Source organism: Bos indicus x Bos taurus, chromosome 17 (assembly GCF_003369695.1).
Source record: "Bos indicus x Bos taurus breed Angus x Brahman F1 hybrid chromosome 17, Bos_hybrid_MaternalHap_v2.0, whole genome shotgun sequence".
Classification (NCBI taxonomy): Eukaryota; Metazoa; Chordata; class Mammalia; order Artiodactyla; family Bovidae; genus Bos; species Bos indicus x Bos taurus.
In genome coordinates this window covers 63054705-63075649 of record NC_040092.1, presented here as the reverse complement: position 1 = coordinate 63075649, position 20945 = coordinate 63054705, and the positions used below count along the sequence as shown (strand labels likewise).

The following is a 20945-nucleotide window of genomic DNA, read 5'->3' as shown; positions in this document are numbered from 1 at the left end:
AATTTATAAGGGTATGTACGTTAATATCTGTGAAAGGCTTGTAATAGGTCATTGAACCATATCATGCATAAGAATTATAGAAATACAGCCTGTTACTATTATCTATAGAATAAATTTATAGAGAGAGCCAGTAGATAAAATAGTATGTCTAAAACAATCCTGGGGACTCCTTGAGGATGGGAATTGAGGCTGTTTTGTTCATCACTGTAGATTCAGTGGCTAGTTGTAGGCCCAGGATGCAACACACACTTGGTGAATATTTGTTGAATGAATGAACACATAAATTGTCAGGACCCATCTCAGACTTCCTCCATTAACTGTTGAGAATGAAACTGGCTGTCTGGAGTCTTTTCAGCAGAGCTACCACTAGGTCAGGCGCATGTCAGAGTCCTTGCCAGGACTGAAATACAGACTAGAGTCCTGACATTCTCAACTTGTCATTCAGCCTCTTTGAGTTATGGACTAGCTTAATTAATCAGGATATATGACTCTTCACTGTTCAGAATTGACATTAAATTATCTTCACCAAAATCTATTTTACGAAAATCTTACTGTTTTGAAAATAATCCTCAAGTTATCTTGCCTGTGATCATTCACGGGATGACTTTACATTGGGAAATGGTAACATTAATTACATTTCCTCATTGTTTTTTAATCAAGTCACATATTAGCTATGAAAAGCAGCTTCTATATGCTGGAAAGACTCCAAAGACTTTGGCATTAGATTTCGTTTTAAACCTGACTTTCACTTACTGTGTCTTTGACCTTGGGCAAGTTGCCCACTTGGTTAAACCCTCAGTTTCCTCTTTGGATGCATCAGGAGTCCCCAGGATTACTTTGCATATTAAATAAGTTAACATTTGTAAATATTCTTTGGAAACTCTACAGGCTGTATTATAGCAAAGATGTTTTATATGTAAAATTTCCTTCAAACTCCAAAGGCTGTAGTATATAGTAAAGATGTTACTTGGATGCAAAATAGTTTTATTGCTTGCTCTATTATAGCAAAGATGTTGCTTTTATTTAGATGGGAAATAGTTTTATTGCTTCTTATATTCTGGCTTCTGGACAAATTATAGTCAGGACTCTGTTGTATCAGCACCTAAAAAGGTAATAACTTGAGTATATCTGGAAGTATTGCTTATCATCAGTAGAATATGTACTTATAGCTCAGTCAGTACAATTTCAGAATGTCTTTTAGAGTAACTGCTATCCACGACTCTAATTCGATTTTTTTAATATAAATTTTTATGTTAGCTATGGAGACCAAAGGCTACCACAGTCTCCCTGAAGGTCTAGAAATGGAAAGACGGTGGGGTCAACTTTCTCAGCCTGCAGAGCGTCCTGCCCTGGGACCCGTACCCACGGAGCAGTCCGACGAGAGTAACTACATGGAGATCGTCGACGTGCGCTGCGTCTCCGGTGCTATTCCAAACAGCAGTACTCAAGGAAGCAGCAAAGAAAAACACGAACTACTCCCTTGCCTCCAGCAAGACAACAGTCGGTCCGGGATTTTACCATCTGACATAAAAACCGAGCTGGAATCAAAGGAACTTTCGGCCACGGTGGCCGAGTCCATGGGCTTGTACATGGATTCCGTGAGAGAGGCTGACTACGCCTATGATCAGCAGAACCCACAGGGAAGCGGGAGTCCGGCAAAGATGTATCAAAACGTCGAACAGCTTGTGAAATTTTACAAAGAGAACGGCCACCGTCCTTCCACGCTGGGGGGTGCGAGCAGGCCCTTGCGGTCCTTCTTGCCCGACTCTGGGGGCTCTGTTAATGGCGGGGTCATGCGCAATGTGGTGAAGAGCCCCATCCTAGGGCATGAGAAGGGCCCGGCAGTTTGCAGCCCTCTGACCCTGTCATCCTCGGGTTGCAGCCCCGCCAGCATCAGCTGTGTGTCCTCCACTTCAGCCAGCTTCGGCAGTTTCCCAGTGCACAGCCCCATCGCCCAGGGCACCCCTCTGCCATGCTCCCCCAATGTGGAGACGCGGGGCTCCAGGTCACACAGCCCAGCGCATGCCAGCAACGTGGGCTCACCTCTCTCCAGTCCGTTGAGTAGCATGAAATCCCCGATTTCCAGCCCCCCGAGTCACTGCAGCGTGAAGTCTCCGGTCTCCAGTCCTAATAACGTCACTCTGCGATCCTGCGTATCCAGCCCTGCAAACATCAACAACTCAAGGTGCTCCGTTTCCAGCCCTTCCAACACAAACAACAGATCCACGCTGTCCAGCCCAGCCGCTAGTACTGTGGGGTCTATCTGTAGCCCTGGAAGCACCGCCTTCAGCTACACTGCTTCGGGCACCCCAGTGGGGTCCAGTGCAGCCCGAGATGTGGTTCCCAGTCCAGACACCCAGGAGAAAGGTGCTCAAGAGGTCCCCTTTCCTAAGACTGAGGAGACAGAGAATGCCATCTCCCATGGTGTGGCTGGCCAGCTTAACATTGTCCAGTACATAAAGCCGGAGCCAGACGGAGCTTTCAGCAGCTCGTGTCTAGGAGGAAACAGCAAAATAAATTCTGATTCCCCCTTCTCAGTACCAATAAAACAAGAGTCAACCAAGCATTCATGTTCTGGCACCTCTTTTAAAGGGAATCCAGCAATCAACCCCTTTCCATTCATGGATGGCTCATACTTTTCCTTTATGGATGATAAAGACTATTATTCTCTATCAGGAATTTTAGGACCACCTGTGCCGGGCTTCGATGGTAACTGTGAAGGCAGCGGGTTCCCCATGGGGATAAAACAAGAACCGGATGATGGGAGCTTCTACCCAGAAGCCAGCATCCCTCCATCTGCCATCGTTGGCGTGAATTCAGGTGGACAGTCCTTTCACTATAGGATTGGTGCTCAAGGTACAATATCTTTATCACGATCAGCTAGAGACCAATCTTTCCAACACCTGAGTTCCTTCCCTCCCGTCAATACCTTGGTGGAGTCGTGGAAATCACACAGTGACCTGTCATCGAGAAGAAGTGATGGATATCCGGTCCTAGAATACATTCCAGAAAACGTATCAAGGTAAGTCGGCCTTTTTCTCCAGTTTTGAAAAACCATGGCTGTGTGAAATGCTGAAGGTTAGCATTATCTTTGCTGTGGATATATTCAAACACATTTCAGTCTCCTGTTTCTTTTGGAGCATGGTCATTGTATGCTTACCCTTTAGCTTGTTGGTGTGTTAGAAATGTACTGTCGTTGAGTCACTGAGTTGTATCCGATTCTCTGTGACCCCATGGACTGCAGCACTCCAGGCTTCCCTGTCTTTCACTATAGAGAAACCAAAAATTTTGAGAGTCTCAAATGTTTCCATCGATTTGGAAGGAGCATGTGTACATGATGTACATGGGTCTTCTTCCCCTTCTGCATTGCTGCTGGTAGGTAGGTATTTAAGATAAGTTTGTTTCCTAATGCCTGCTATTACGTATGCTTTAGCAGACTAGTGCTAGGTTTGTTTTTTATTTTTTTTTCTTTAGCTATATACTGGTTTACTAACATTGCTTTAAATTGTTTTCTTTGTGGTCATAAGTCTTTTTTCCCCAGAGTTTTCTTTATTAATCACTTCATTGGTTGTGAAAAAATGAAACCCCAAATCTGTTACCCACAAGCTCCCCACCGTTTTCATCTTTTTCTAGATTGGTTAATCGTATGTAAGTTGTGGTCTTCAGCACAAATAAATCATTTCCTTAACTCTGGAGAGCTTTTTAAAGACTCAGCACATCTAAAATTACTAAGTGGCCCGTTTTGCTTTCCTACTCTTTGGAAGTGAAGTATGTCACTGCAGTTTAAGATTGGTATATTTATAACTTTTAAGATCTGCAAGGAGACATACTTTACTTACTGTAAAATATCTTCTTGGCTTTCCTTCTTGTAGATAGCATATTGTATATATTTAGAAAAAACAAGGAAGAGGTTTCAGATATGACTGTAAAGGGTGGTTCTAAGTAATACAGTGAATACTTATGTTGGACTTTGCTTCAGTACTGTTTTTATTACCTGGATATGGTCAATGATCCCTTTATTGAACATATAAAGAATAGATTTCCTAGATATAGTTCACAGAGGCTTCTAGGAAGATGTGGCTATTTTCCTTAAAAACTTGTTTGGTGGTGAAAATGTCCATTCCCATCAACAAAACGTAAGATTGACGTGCATTCTGTGTTCTTTCTCCTTTGGTTTTTTACTGAAGCAAAAGCAAAAACTTTTCATTTGTGCTTCCTTTTCCTCTTCATTGACTCATACCTCACTCCTCTTGCTTTTATGGAAGCAACACATTCCATAAAGGAGACTTACATGCTCTTACAGTTCTCAGTAGCATGACTAGTTAATCCTAGACTCACACTGTTGCTCTCTCCTAAATTCTAAACTCTCACAAATGCTGAAATGGCATAGCTTTCGTCAGAACCAAGCTCAGCAGGTGCTTTGCTTTCCTTTCTGAGAAGGATGGTTTGCACACACTGTAGATACTTTTGTTAAGTGATGTTTGTAGTGGGTTAGTTGGAGGGAGTTTGGCCTGGTAGTTAAGAGCATGGCTACCCTGGTTGAAATCCCCAGCTCTGCCGCTTAACTGCTTTGTGACCCTATGCTCATCTCTTCACCTCTCTGGCCTTCAGTCTTCTCATCTGTAAAAAGGGAATTCAGTAGTCAAGACAATGAGTTAAATTATGAGAAGCCCTTGACTATCATCTGGAATACAACATGCATCATAGAGTATTATATACATTTCAGCAGTTGCTCTTAGCATTTAATGGGATTGTTCATAACCTTTAGTTTCTATTTCTTTTAGTGTTCTCTTTTGTACCTTAAATGAAATTCCATACAGTCTTTTAAAGAAATGTACAAAGTGTAAGGAAATAGTTGTTGATAAATTCCTGTGATTAATTTCTACCTTTTTATAGCTAGGCACTCTACGTTTCTATTTATGCTCTTTTAGTTTTGAAGACCATTGCTTTGGGTAATGATATTTCTGGTAGAAACACTAGCCAGATGCTAGCTAAAATCATTAACTCTCTTCCAGTTGTTCTGTATCCTATTTATACTGTTTTGTCTTTGCCGGACTCAACTCCTGATGCCCCTCTTGGTGGTCTTGGGACCCCTCGCCTTACACATTCCAATGAATTGGTGACTTTGAGCCTCCTGTGCCTTTGTGGGAAACTGGGGTGTTGTAAAGTTTTAGATTACTGCTTTAATTAGATTACTAATTCCTTACAGCTTTTCCTGGTGAATATTACCCAAGTCTATTTGTTTTGATCATTCTCAGAGGAAACACAGACTTTTTTTCTGGATTTCAGTCTACATTTTATAATATTGAATTTAACCTCATCCAAGCTTCATTATTGGCTTCTTGTTTTGTGATTTTGGGACCAAAATCCAACTTTTCTGCCTACTTTATAATTTATGATGATGTTACCTCATTCCAGGTAATGTCAGATTAGTGAATTAAAGATTATAAAGGATCAAGGCAGTTTGTAACTGCTTCTAAGTTTCATAACATTCTTTATCTTTAGGTTGAACTCTGTTTTCTAGTAAATGTCAAAGTATGGTTTGGGATTTCTGAGACCTTATCCAGGAGGGCCACAAACTCAAAAATTGTGCATTTGTAGATGAGCCATGCAAAATGGAAGATAGACCAATGGTTTTTCTAAAATAGTTCATGAAAAGTTCACTGATACAGTTTCAGATTCCGTGTGGCAACTAAGCTTTAAGAAACCCCTGACTGTCCATTTCCACTGTACTGAAGTATCATATCTCCACTGATCTGAGATAACCATTAAAATACTTCTCCTTTTTTCAACAACATAACAGTGTAAAGCCAGATTTTCTTCATATACTTGAACCAAAACACATCACCACACACTAACCACAGAAGTCGATATGAGAATCTGTCTGTCGTCTATTAGGTGAGACAATAGACTTGCAAAAGTTTTTCGTTCTGGGAAACACAAGTTGTTGTTTGTTTGTTTGTTTTTTCTTTTCACATATGCATGTTTACGTTAAGGTGTGATGACTTATTTTAAGTGATTAAAAAGAAGTACTCGTTTTAATTTGTAATAAGGTAAATATCAGTAGATAGAATACACATAAACAAAAGATCTTGACCTCAACACATTTCCAAGAGTGGAAAGACATCCTGAGACTCAGACGTTGAGTACTGTTGGTCTAGCCTATAAAACTTTGGCGGTTCATGCAGAAAGAGGATATTATGTTATTTGCCTTAGCTTAATTGAATGTTATGCTGAAGAAGGGGTGCCTTGTCCCTGCAAGGACAGTGATTCTCATCCAGGTGAATTTTTCAAGCTGACTGAAGTGAAGGCCACGGAGAGTGTATCTACTGCAGCCTGTGGATGTTCTCTGAGAGTGTGACCAGAGGCAGCTCTCAGAATTTCCAGCAGGTGGATTGTCTTGCTTGCCACACAGAGAAGGACAGGGTTGGCCAAAAAGTCTGTTCCGGTTTTTGTACCATCTTATAGGAAAAACTCAAACTAACAGTTTGGCCATCCCAATATATGACAATGAAAGTTGACATAAAACTCTGCGGTAGACGCTGGACCTGGTTTGGTCATACAGATGGAGGGTCCCCTGCGCACTTGGACAGAGACGGAGCTGTGCACTTGAGTGAGTGGCAGCGTCTCTTAGCCTCCGTTTCTTCATCTGAGAGAAAGTAAGTTGACTGAGATGCTCTCCGAGGACCGCCAGCCACCCTACTGAGTGTCTGTATAGTTTCCTTGGAGTCGTGTATGTTAAGAATGAAAATAGAAAAATCCCTTCACATATTTACTAGTCTGGTTTCAAGTTTATCTTAATCACCAGTTCAGCTCTGTAGTTTCCAGGGCAGTTGTAATAGAAAAATATCATTATCATTTAAAAGTAAGGATGAGTGAGGGTGACCTATCATTTTGCTTGGAAAAGCCATTCTATTTTCAAATCAGAACTTTTCCTTTCATAAAACTTGACACTTATATGATGAGTTTCCTGTTCTTTTAAATTTGCAATATTCCTTTTGGAAGCAGGGTTAGTCTGTTGACATAACACTGGGTGTTTATGGCAATGGTCATAGTCACTTTGATAGCATCATAACACAGTGCTAACATTGACTTAAACGTTCGAATATAAAGTTCACTGTTTCAAAGGGCACATTCTCGTAGGTTTCAAGACACGTAATCAGGAATTTATCTTAATATAAACTGCACTTTTTTTTTCCGTGATAGAAGGAAACAATTTCGTGATAACCTCCGGTTGGGTTTCTCTTTTTCCCAGTGATCCCTGAAGGTTTTCAATACCCATCTCCCGTAATAAGCTAAAAGCTTCAGAATCCAAGGAGTTTGTTACAGTTTACCATGTCTGTCAGTAAACTTCTGTAAATAAACCATTGAGATAGAAGTATCTTCACGCAATGCAAAGTTTGAAAAATGGTGGGTTTTGGAAGGGAGAAATTGATTATTGGTGATTATTTCTATAATAAATCCATTACAGAATAACTTAGGTCATTTGGAAATGAAGGCATGGACACTTTCTTTTTCTTATTTGTCTCATAATGTTTTGATTTTGAAATGGCTAGTGTGCTTAGAATTTCTCCAGGTTAGTGTTCTAAATAGTATTTTTAGAAATGGTTTAAAAGGAGACTCGCTTCTTCTGATGATTCATTCACTTTCATTCATTTATGGTATTTCCGGTAGAAGTAGTGATAATTTTATGGGGGAAAACCCCCTTATTCCTCTTTAATTAAGCAAATCACTATGCAGTGTCCTTCCTTACATTTTGCTTTTCACAAGTATCCCAGATTTATATGTCAGTGCGTTCACCTTTTATCATCTAAAGTGTTGTTCTATTTAAAACTGTTTACTTCCTACGTAAAGTGAAGATAAAAGCCCTGGTTTCAGTTAAATAAACTCAAATTATTCAACTTAAAGCAGTTGTCATACATAGCAGTGACATGCTGAATCTAGGACCTAGATACGTATAATTTATGGATTTGATTCCTTTCGCAATATTGAAATTCTGGGTGTGCCTGATCTTTCCTATCCTTGTAATGTTTAGAGTAAGAGCAGATGTTCTATTGATCACCAGTAATTTAGGCGTATTACTTCACTTCCCCTGATATCATTAATTTTTTTCTCCAAAATAATGCTTGCTTTCCCAGACTTTCAACTGTTGCTGTACTTTCATACAACTGATAAAATTTCATCTCTGCTGCTAAGTAATTTATTTTCTTTCATTTACTAAATTCAGACTGAGAGAAAAAAACGTTGATTTCTTGAATCCATTCAAATATAGTCATTAAATTGTATATCTTTGTGGACTGCATTCCAAAATTTATTAGTATCCAGGAAATATAAGTGTGTTTAAATGGATAGTGTCTTAATCTTAAATTTAAAAATTTTGAGTTTTAAACTTGTCAAATATAGGCTTTGTTTTCAGTTTTAAGAGTTTTATGTTGTTTTTTATATAATAAGGCAATGATGAAGTTAAAATGTAAATATATGTATGAACATGTTACCTAATTAATACTCTGGAAACCTCTGGATTTACGATTGTCAGTGGTATGGCCAAGGCCAAAATTTCTATGTAGAAAATAGGGAGAAATTTTTATTTATGCAAGGAATAGAACACTCTAGTCCAAGGAAGGAAAAGAAGATAAACAAAAAGTAATTTGGATACTTACAAAGTTAATACCCAAGGGAGACTGATGTGAGCTGATAACTGGTCCTTTGAATTCACAGCTGTGACCATGACTTAGTTTATCAGTGATGGGTACTTTGATTGACATGTATTTCCACCTTAATATCTTAAAAATTGTTGAAATAAATATACAAAAATCATAACCTAAAATAGAATGAAATAAGGTTTGTAATGGACAAAACCAACTTTGAGTGTTCCAACAGGAAAGGATCTGGGCAAGATTTGGAAAATAGGAAGATGGGAGGATGAGAGTTAGTATTTATCATTAGTCTTGAGAAATTTGCACGGGATTGAGCAGGGGGGACACTTCCTGGTGAAGGGAGTTGTATGAGCAGAGCCTGGATCGGCAGAAAGCCCTGAGTGTGGCCCAGCTGTATGGCTGGCTGTGATATGGGGGACTTGGGGAAAGACGGCCCAGAAGAGCTCAGTTGGAACTAGAAGCCCATGGAACTTGAAAGTCACATGAAGAAGTTTGTACTTAATTTGGCAGGTAATGAGGAGTTACTGAAATGTTGGCGCAGGGAACGGCCTGAGCTGAAGTGCACTTGGGAAAAACCTTAATTAGGCAATGGTTGTAGGGTGGATTGGAGCCTAAGGAGCCTTGTTAAGAAGTTACTGTAACAGTGCTGGAGGATGGGAAGGAACTGGGTCTCTGAAGTGAGGATGTCAGAGCTGGTGGAAGAAAGGGGTATGTGTGATGTACTATAGAAGACTTTGTAGCAGTTGATTTTTATGTAATGACGTTTTTTAAAAATAGTCGCAGACACAGAAAAAAATCGGGAGGCCATTACAAAGAATGATGAACAAGGATAGTCTCGCACATAAGCACAATACAGCCACTGAAAGCCAGAAAGTAACATTAAGTTACTGATATCTGGGGGACTTCCCTGGTGGTCAGTGGCTAAGATTCCAAGCTCCCAGTGCAGGGGGCCCAGGTTCGATCCCTGGTGAGAGAACTAGATCCCGCATGCCTCAACTCAAGATCCCATGCAGCCAGATAAAGATACTTTAAAAATGAAAAAGTTACTGGCATCTTGATTTCTGGTTTTGCCGGTTGTCCCAATAATATCTTTCGCAGTGAAAGGACCCTGGTGCAGAATTGTGTTTTGTGCTTTCAGCTGTCAGGACTCTAGTCCCTCTCAGTCTAGGACAGTTCCCTGTCTTTTTCTAGATTTCATGACTTGACTTTAGGGGATGACAGGCCAGCCCTTTAGTAGAAAGTCCCTCGATTTGGGTTTGTCCTTATTTCCTCAGGTTTCTGTTCTGGTGCTGCCCCCTAGGCAGGAGGACCACAGACAGCAGGCTGTATTCTCCTCCTGCTTCCTGCCGCATGCCAAGCCATTTCCCTTCGTGCCTTTATTGCCCATCTGCAGCGCTCCATCCAGGTGTTGTCTGACAGGCTTCCCCGCAGTCAAGTTACTCTTTGCCCTTTGCAATTAGGAGCTATTTGGAGGAGCAGTACTTTGAAGTTGTATACACATCCCAGTCCTCATTGCATTTTTGTATTCATTAAATTAGCCATAGGTGGCTCAGACGGTAAAGCGTCTGCCTACAATGCGGGAGACCCAGGTTCGATCCCTGGGTTGGGAAGATCCACTGGAAAAGGAAATGGAAACCCACTCCAGTACTCTTGCCTGGGAAAATCCCATGGACGGAGAAGCCTGGTGGGCTACAGTCCACAGGGTCGCAGAGTCGGACACCACTGAGCGACTTCACTTTCACTTTCTTTTGTTGCTTCCCTGGTGGCTTAGCTGGTAAAGAATCTGCCTGCAACGCGGGAGACCTGGGTTCAATCCCTGGGTTGGGAAGATTCCCTGGAGAAGGGAACGGCTACCCACTCCAGTATTCTGGCCTGGAGAATTCCATGGACTGTATAGTCCATGGGGTCACAAAGAATCAGACGGGACTGAGCGGCTTTCACTTTGGGGCATCACTGTTCTTTTAAGCAGTCAATTATAACCTCGTACTGCCCTTATTTTTGATATTCAGTTTGTTCCTGATTTCGCCAGTGGGAACTCATCCATGCTGGTTTCTGTGACGATTTTGCAGTGTTCCCATCACTTCTCTGAGGGCCACCTTGCTTTAGGCCCACTTTGTCCTTTTACTTCCTCAGGCCTGGAGTCACCCCTTTCTTCAGGGAATTTGCCCATGCCCGCAGACACCTTCCTGTCTGTGATTGGAATTAACTCCACATTCAAGGTCACAGGGCCACACCCCCTCCGCCCTCCCTGGATGCCCTTCTTCTAAACTTGGGCCTTGACTCTCCTTACTGGGATGTCCTTACACTCCTTGAGTTATAAGACCCTGCACTGGACCAGGGAGCACGTGGTTTCCCCCTTCCTGGGTGGGACTCTTGACTCTCTGCCTGGGGCTTGCTGCCCCACCATGGGCCCCTACCCCGCACTAAGGTCTCTGCTGTACTATGTATGGCCTAATGACATTAGAATTAAATCATTGAGGATGAATTGTAGAGGAGTTGAGGCTTCCCTGGTGGCTCAGACGTTAGAAAATCTGCCTGCAGTGTGGGATACTGGGTTCGATTCTTGGGTCAGGAAGATTCCTCGGACGAGGGCATGGCAACCCATTCCAGGAGAATTCCATAGACAGGGGATTATGGAGGGCTACAGTCCATGGGGTACCAAAGAGTCAGACACGACTGAGCAACTAGCACACACTTTCAGTAAAGGAGTTGATATTTGAGTACAAGGGGAAAGATATGTGGAAAGTCAGTGAAAACTCACAGGTTATGAGCTTGACCATCATGGAGGATGATGAGCAGTTAAAGAGAAATGGAGAGGTCAAGAAGAAGTGATGAATTTATCTTGGTTATCTGAGTTTTACATTCCAGACCACTTCTAACTGGAGGAGTTCTCTGTAGAGGTAGAAATGCTGGTATGGGGGTGTGCAAGGCCTCCTTATAGACATGGCCATGGAGGGGCAGCGTCGGTGCGATCCAAGAAGCAAAGGTATACATGACTCAGTATAGTGTGAGGTGCCTTTGCTAGGAGTTTGGAGGAACTGAACGCCATGTAGGAGATGAGCAACAGATGCTAATAAAGAACACGGGTGTTGTTTTGACAATCAGGTGTTGCATCATGGATACCAAAGGGAGGAATCATGGCAGCCTAGAACTTCCAAATTAGAAGGGCCCCAAGGCTGTCTCTAAATCCAGCCCTCTGCCGGCACGAATAATGAAACTAAGGCCCAGAGAGATTGTATACCTCTTGCAGTCTTATTCAAAGCAGTTAGTAACAGAGCTTTCCTTCCAGTGGGAGATGATGTTTCAAAACCCAGAGAGAGGGTGGAGACGACCAGGAATTAGGCCGAATAGTTGGGGCTGGTGGGTTTTCAGGAAGGAATTCTGTAGAAAGATGGGGAATGGGACTCAGATTGATTGGCTGAGGAGTCGGTTAGGGATGAAGAGGAGAAGCCTGGAGGCGAGGGGACAGCGCTCACTCTTGGATGCATCTGTCCAATGGTGGAGGCACAGGGGTCGAGGGGAGAGTTGGTGGCACAAAGAAACAGAAGGATCAGAGTAAGGGTTTTGCTGGACAGGTAAGGTCTGAAGTGGGCAGTGGACCTGTGCTGAGATTGAGGTTGAAAACGTCAGAGGGAGGGAAGGTGCTTGATGGGGGCCACGTCCTGGAGAGAGGGTGAGGATAGGAATGAGACTGCAGTTAGCCAGGGAGTCAGATTTTAACTGCCAGCTTGAACCCATAGGTGGAGGCCGTCCATAGTATCTGGTGTCACCATTTTACAGACCTGGAAACTGAGACTCAGCCTGTAAACATGATCCGTCTAAGGCCACAGAGCTGAGGAGGATGAAGAAACAAACCCTTGAGCTAGAGAAGACGAAAACTGAATGTCCTGGAGAAGTAGGCAGATGGGTCCTTTACAAACATAGATCAGATCGGGTGGGAGATGTATAGCCCTCAGGCCCCATGTCATTAGAAGCAGTCTGTAGTAGAGTAACTCAGGGTCTGCAAAGCACTGACAACCTGATTTAAGATGCTTCCTCCTTGCTCATTTCCCACACTGACCTTTCTGGGGCTCAGTCACCCAAGCCCCTTTCTTCCTGGGGCCTCTGCTCACTGGTCCCTCTGGCAAGAAGGCTCTGCCTCCAGATTTGGGTTTGCTGCCGTCTCTGATTGTCACTGAGGGGCTTCTCTGATGGCTTAGATGGTAAGGAATCTGCCGGCAGTGTGGAAGACCCGGTTTCGGTCCCTAGGTTGGAAAGATTCCCTGGAGAAGGTAATAGCTCAAATGTCACCCTCTCAAAGAGGCCCTCCCTGACCACTGTGTTTAAAGTGGTGACCCCTGCTTCCTTCCTCACTCTCTTTTGTTGTCTTCAGAACACACACCTTTCAGAAATTATCTGTTTATTTCACTTCTCTAAGTAGAAAGGCAGCTTCCTGCAAGCAGGGACCTTCCTTAGCTGCCCTGTTTTACGAGTACCTTTGCCACACTTGGGATTTCCTGATAGCTCAGTTGGCAAGGAATTTGCCTGCAGTGCAGGAGACCCTGTTTTGATTCCTGGGTCAGAAAGATCTACTGGAGAAGGGATAGGCTACTCACTCCAATTTCTTGGGCTTCCCTTGTGGCTCAGCTGGTAAAGAACCCACCTGCAAAGTGGGAGACCTGGGTTTGATCCCTGGGTTGGGAAGATCCCCTGGAGAAAGGAACAGCTACCCACTCCAGTATCCTGGCTTGGAGAATTACAGGGACTGCATAGTCCATGGGGTCTCAAAAAGTCGGACGCGACTGAGCAACTTTCACTTTCACTTTCGCTACCTGCACCAGCGCCAGGCGTGCAGTGGATGCTCGGTAAAGCCTGATGGACTGGACTGAATGCCTTGATTAGCAGAGGGGCATGGGGTGAGAAGATGAGTGTGGGCGATTGGGTAAGATTGTTGTTACATAACAGCGAGTTCTACTGGGTTTAGCAAAAATTCTTGTGACCTCTCTCAGCATATTTTTAAGGACTTTCAGAAAATAATCAACAGATGCTGTTCTTATTTTTTCTAATCTCGGCATCATAGAGGAGTTGGTAAGGATGTATTCCAGGCTCTCTGGTGACATTCTTAGTCTTCTTTATGAGGTCATTTATTTAACTTTAATTTATGAACAGTAAAATTGTCTCTTTCGGGTGTACAGTTCTTTGAGTTATGCCAAATGCAGAATCCTGTAACCACCGCCCACTCAAGATACAAAATAGTTCTATCACCCTCCGAAATTCCCTTGTGTTGCCCCCTCGGAACCCAGCCCCTCTCCTTATATCAAACCCTAGTGACCATTTTTATATGTTGCCCCTCTCTGTAGTTCATTTTTTCTGGATTGTCATATAAATGGAGTCATACTTTATACAGCATTTTAATTATTGGTTCTTTCTTTTTGTTGTTGTTTTTTTGTACAATTAAAAAAATATTTAAGTAGATTTACAATGGTACATTATTTTCAGGTTACAACATAGTGACTCAGTATTTTTATAGATAATACTCTGATTAAAGCTATTACTAACTAATGGTTCTATTTGTCTGTGCTATACAATATATCCTGTTGCTTATTATTTTTTCAACACATATTTTAATATGTGTGTATATGTATTTATTTTATAGTAAATCTTATTGGAAAAAAAGAAATATCTTGGTCCTTTCATTTAGCTTAGTGCATTTACAAGTTGGTGGAGTGGCAGGAACCGGTTATTAGTTTCTGTTCAGTGCTGAGTGATATTCCATCTATGGCCATACAGTTGTTTGCTCATCCATTCACCTGTTGATAGATACTTAGGTTGATTCTAGTTTGGACTGTTAAAAATAAAGCTGCTATACATGGTCACATACAAATCTCTGAAGGGACGTTTGCTGCATTTTTTCTTCTTCAGTCAATCCCTACATGTAAAAATACCTAGGTCATGCAGTACATGGGGTTTTAATTTTTAAGAATGTATTAAACTGTTTCTCACCAAAATGGTTGCATCGTTACATCCCCACCAGCTGCAGGCGAGTTCTGCTTGCATTACATCCTTGCCAACACTTGGGAGAGTCGGTCTTCTTCATTTTAGACGTTATTAGAGTACCCATGACTCGCTGTGGTTTGAATTGGCATTTCTCTAACGTCTACATGATTCTGAACATCTTTTCATGTGCTTACTTCCCATTCATGTACCTTCCTTCCAGGCCTGTTAACTCTTTTGCCCATTTTTACTGGGTGGTTTTCTTCTTTTTGAGTTCTGTTGTCAGTATCTTTTTACGATAAGCTTTTCCATAGAAGACCTAAAACTAAGAGAAACGTAGCTTTTAAAAACTTCTGTGTTGGCAGTGGAAAAAAGTAGTAGGCAACTCTCAAATTGTGTAGTATGTACTGTGTTCTTAACATGGGTGAGCAAACCAAAATAATATGAAGCAAACCAGATATCCCCCCTGTATTCCCATCTCATTGAGGGAGAGGACTCACATGAGTTTATGCAGCCCTTCTTCCGGTGGTTCCCTAATTATGTGTTTGGTTATGTGATGCAGATAAGTATTATTGATCCCAAACTCCAAAATGACATACGTACACTACTATATTTTAAATGACCGACAAGGACTTACTGTATAACACAGAGAACTCTACTCAGTACTCTGTGATAACATGATTGGGAAAAGAATTTGAAAAAGAATAGACACATGTATATGGATAACTGAATCTCTTTGCTGTAGACCTGAAACTAACAAACGTGGTTAATCAGCTATACCCTCATGCAAATTAAAAATTTTAAAAAAGAAATGTCACCAGAAATTAGAAAAGGAAGTGTCTTATGTGGGCTATAATTGATAAGGAGAGCCTCCTGTAGGAGGTGAGAGTTCAGTTGAAGTTTGATGATTGGTGGTCTTTGGTTAGGCGTAGAGAGGTGGCATGGGCTTCCCTGGTGGCTCAGATGATAAAGAATCCACCTGCAATGCAGGATACCTGAGTTTGATCCCTGGATTGGGAAGATCCCCTGGAGGAGGGCATGGCAACCCACTCCACTATTCTTGCCTGGAGAATCCCCATGGATAGAGGAGCCTGGCGGGCTACAGTCCATGGGACTCAAAGAGTCAAACAGGGCTGAAGTGGCTTCAGCACCGCATAGAGAGATGTCATAGGAAGAAGTAAAAGCACAGGTCACATGTATGGGCACAGAGCAAACAAAGCCTGCTTGGAGGGTTTATTGGTAGTTGGGGGAAACTGACTACAGAAATCTGTGAGGGTGAAAAATAAGTGCTTACTAGTTTTAATATAGTGCTAGTAAACATTTTTTTTTTCAAACCTAGGAATAACATAAAAGGGTAGAAAGGTCCATCTGGAAAGGGGGATAGAAAATAGTGACAGAAACAAATTTTAGAAAGCAAGGGAGGAGCTTCCTTAGTGGTCCAGTGGTTAAGATTTCACCTTCCAAAGCAGGGAGTGCGAGTTCAATCCCAGGTCGGGGAGCTAAGATTCTACATACCTTATGGTCAAAAAACCAAAAAAATATAGAACAGAAGCAGTGTTAGACTCAATAAAGACTTTAAAAATGGTCCACATCAAACAGATAAGAAAAGCAATGGAGAGGCTGTCACATGGTAATTTAGACTGAGCAGTTGGAGTGGTGAACATGGGATAAATATTAGTCCGTTTATGTGAAGAAGTCATTGGAGATCAGATTATCTGACCCAAAGCCTGTTTCTTCCACCTACTCCTCTCAAGCCACGTGTGTTAGCAGCCTTACAAAGAGTGGATTGCCAGAGATCCTCGGGGAGAAAGAAGCAGAGTTTATAGTAATGAGGAGAAATTTCTGCAGAATCTTAACTGTTAAGAGCAAAGGAGCACCAGACAGTTCGGTTACTTGGGCTTTGTTTGTGCCCAGTCACTCGGTCGTGTCTGACTCTTTGCAGCCCATGGACTGTAGCCCACCACACTCTCCTGTCCGTGGGGATTCTTCAGGCAAGAATACTGGAGTGGGCTGCCATGCCCTTGCTTACTTGGATGAAGGTAAAACCAATAATTTCCATACCAAAATAGAATACTTTTTTATTAAACTATGGAAAAATACCCCCGGAGAATGGAGACAGGAAGAGCCAACTCCTGGCTTGACAAAGTTGGAAAGCATACTGGTGACAGATTATGTAAATGAATTAGAAATAGTGACATATGGAAATCTGATATGCGTACAAGGATATAAAGGAACAGAAGAATCTCAGCTTGTTGGGAAGTCCATTTATTTTGTCCTCAAGTAACTGGTGTTTGAATTCACAGGGCTCTTTCCAAAAGTGGAAACATGCTGATTTTCCTCAATCACATGGTACAGTTTGTATTTACTTAAAAAATACTTTTCTGATAAGTTTGAGATGAGATTCCAAGTGCAAAGTTTGGGAGTGTAGGGATGTGATGGGAGCAGATATTCTTTTATTTACTCTGGGTTGTATTCTCACTGTAATTTTTGAAATGGAAATTGTGTTCAGAGAGGCTTTTGTCCTTGGAAACTTTAAGGTAGACTGAAGAATTTGTGGTTGTACAAAACAACGTGATTTTTTCTCCATCTCTCTGTCATTTTCAGACTCAGGCGAGGTAAAAGTGTTCATGGGAAGTATTCCTTTGAGACCTCCGGAAGCATTTGAGTTTCTGTATGTGGCAGAAATATGATAATTTTGTTGACATATACCCTGTATTTTGGACTTCGTTGCTATGATTCAGGTGAAAACAGCACTTTTTCCCTCTTCTAAGTACTGTTTTTTAAGGAACTGAAGAAATTGACAGAGGCCTGAAGTGGGGGGAAAGAGGAGTTACAATCACAGCAACCTTTTCATGGTGGAAATCTGAAGCTGATAGCTCTTGCATTTACATGACTTCGGAAACATTTAGCTCCATGGGTGGTTCTTGAAAGTTCATCGGCGGGGATCCCCAATTTTAGAGCTAATGTTCATTTAAAAGCCAAAGATTTTTATAAGAGGGTATAATTGCCTGAACTGTGCATTTATTTTTTGAAGGATGGATTTGTCGCCAGTACCCGAGGATGGAAGAAGTAAAGAATAGAAATCTAAGTGTCGAATGCGATCTAGCCTCTAAAATTTCATAACACTGATGAAATATGCTTTTTTAAGAAATTTGATTCTTGCCAATTCTACTCTAGCAGAAATAATCAAATTTAGTATCATGAGGGTTTTAAGGAAAGTAGACATAAAACAAATGTTAAGAATCAATGTTTTATTTAATGGGGAAAATGACTACATTTCCAAGACAGTGTCAGAGTCCCTACATAGTAGGTCTCCTCCAGCCATGGAACTGATGCAGAGCATGCTAACCCTGAGTTATTTAGGGCTCTTAATCAATGAAGAATGACTACAGTGTCCTTGTCATACTATTCTTAGACAGTGTTGATATTTCAGCGGCTTGGCTTTAAAAGGGGGCGCCCTTCCCTGGTCCTTAGCCCAAGAGAGACTGTGCAAGTCAAAAAACATGGGGATTTTTTTAAGAGGCGTGCACTGCTACCTTAAGTGACTAAATGAAATACTGGTTCTGTTTACTGAACACCAAGGAGTCTGTAACAATAATGCACTTACTTGGAAGTCTATAAATAATGAAGCCTGGAGAGGTTATGGAGAAAGAGGAACCCTCCTTCACTGTTGGTAGGTATATAGGCTAGTGGTTAGTGCAGCCACTGTAGAGAACAGTATGGAGTTTTCTTAAACTAAAAATAGAGCTACCGTAAGATCTGGCGATCCCACTCCTGAGCATGTATACAAAGAAAACTCTAGTTGAAAAAGGTACATGTACCCCAGTGCTCATAACAGCACCATTTACAGTAGCCAACACATGTGCCTGTGTGTGTATGTGCTACGTCACTTCAGTCATGTCTCACTCATTGCGACCCTAGAGACTGTAGCCAACCAGGCTCCTCTGTCCCTGGGACTTGCCAGGTAAGAATGATGGAGTGGGTTGTTGTGCCCTCCTCCAGGGCATCTTCCCCACCCAGACATCCAACCAGCATCTCTTACATCTCCTGCGTTGGCAGGCAGGTTCTTTATCACTAGCGCCACCAGGGAAGCCCCAGACAAGACATGGCAAAACCTAAATGTCCATGGACAGATGAATGGATAAAGAAGATGTACATATATACAATGGAATATTACTCAGCCATAAAAAATGCAATAATGCTGTTTGGAGCAACATGGTTGGATGGACCTAGAGATTATCATACTAAGTGAAATAAGTCAGAGAAAGATAAATATCATGTATCACTTATATATGGAATCTAAACATAGATACAAATGAACCTATTTACAAAACACAAATAGACTCAGACATAGAAAACAAACCTACAGTTACTGAAGGGAAAGGTAGGGGGCAGAGAGAGCTCAATTGGGAGTTTGGGATTAACAGATACACGTGTGTGCATGGTGTGGGAAGTTGCTTCAGTCATGTCAGACTCTTTGTGACCCTATGGACTACAGTTCACCAGACTCCTCTGTCCATGGGATTCTGCAGACAAGAATACTGGAGTGGGTTGCCATGCCCATCTCCAGGGGCTCTTCCTGACCCAGGGATCAAACCCAGGTCTCCTGCAGTGCAGGCAGATTCTTTACCACTGAGCCACCAGGGAAGCCCCAACAGATACACACTACTATATATAAAATAGATAAATAACAAGAACTGCTATATAGAGGAACCTACTATATATTCAGTATCTTGTAATAACCGGTAATGGAAAGAATCTGAAAAAAAGTATAGATGTACTTTAAAAAAAAAGAAAAAAGTTCTTGGCAAAAGTTCTGGTGATGGATGGTGGTAATGATTGTTATGTGAATGTACTTAATATACTTAAAAATGACCAAACTAGTAAATGTATGTATTTTATCACAGCAAAAATAGCACCTTGTCCTAACAGAAATGGGGGTGCTTTGCTTTGATGAAATTCAGCACACAGTGAAAGAATTGAGGGTGCCCTGAAGGTCCAGTGTGGGAGCTCCTTCAGGAGAGGAGGCAGGGACTCTGTCACACAGAGCTTTGACTTTTCTACACTTATATATGCAGTGCCATGTGCGTGCTGCGTTCAGGACCGATTTCCACTCAACGAGCCTTTATTAAGCACGTAATTCTCTGAGGGCAGAGTCCTGGGTGTATGTATGGTCAGAGCAAGAATGGGAACTTCCTCAGCCTTTGGAACACCCCATCTGGACCCAGCCAAGATCCCATTGCCGAGTAGATTGTGGTGAGTCCTTTTCGGGACGTACCAAGTAATGTTTTGAAAAGGTGGGGAAGGAACACTTTGAAAATATTCATTTCATTAATAAAATTACATGATGGTCACAAGCGAATTGAATGTGATTAGTCAGAACTCTTGGTTTGTAAACAGCACAGGAAACCATCTCATACTAATTTAAACAAAACGGCATCTCTTGGCTCACAAAATGGGAGAAGTTCAAGGGGTAAACCTCAGGCTTGGCTGGATCCCAGGTTTCAAATGGTGATGTCATGAAAATTCCTTTGTTTCTCCATCTATTGGAGTTTGTCTCCTTTCATTCAACTTTGTTTTGGGGAGCTATTGCATTTTCGTTAGTTATTGATTGTGGTGGAAGGAACAGCCCCTTTCTTGATAGATTCTCATTGGCCTGGCTGGGGTTTCGTGTCCAGCCTTGAGTAGAGGTGGTGCCTGTGTACATGTGTGTGGGCAGCGGGGTGAAATGCTTGGCCTCATGCAGCACTGAGTTCTGCTTGAACACCATGGAATGGGCCTCCAGAATGTTCTGGGCTAACAAAGAGTGTGCTCTAGATCAGTACTTTCAGAAACCGACGATGTAGTCGGTTACTCATGATCTCTTATTGAAACAGAAATGTTAAGCACAATGGTTGATTCTTTAAGCTTTATCATTGATGAAGCTTTACTAGTATTGAAGTGAACTATTTAGTAATGTTGAGAACTTGTGGAGGATAGAAAAATAATGATTGGAAAGGGCCAATGCATTATTTTTTAGAGGGAGAGAAGATCTGATGGTCTCTTTCATGGAATATATTTACTTATGCTTTGATAAGGAGAAAATGTAGCAGTAACAAGAATGTGTTCCAAAAACAGTATACTGCAGATTCAATCCTACCGTCTGATACAGAGGGAAAATTGGCAGTAATTTAACTCCAAAAATTTTTTTAAGTTGACCCCATTAATAAATACAGTCCTAAACCATTCAGAACTAATTATCATCACCCACCTAGGAGCACCTAAGAAGGGCCTTATATTGTGTTTTCTTTGGCTTGTTCGTTGAGAGCGTCTGCC

The 20945-nt window shown here is 41.8% G+C and overlaps 1 protein-coding gene across 6 annotated transcripts in view; it reads left to right on the top strand.

The window, feature by feature from the left end:
* The window catches only part of NR3C2 (nuclear receptor subfamily 3 group C member 2), a 440591-nt gene that overhangs the window by 7182 nt on the left and 412464 nt on the right, over positions 1 to 20945 (top strand). For all 6 annotated transcript variants that reach the window (XM_027513408.1, XM_027513404.1, XM_027513407.1 and 3 more), the window contains exon 2: positions 1258 to 3022. In XM_027513408.1, coding sequence (XP_027369209.1) covers positions 1260 to 3022 — 1763 coding nt within the window. In that variant the 5' untranslated portion in view covers positions 1258 to 1259. The remainder of the gene's footprint in view (positions 1 to 1257; positions 3023 to 20945) is intronic.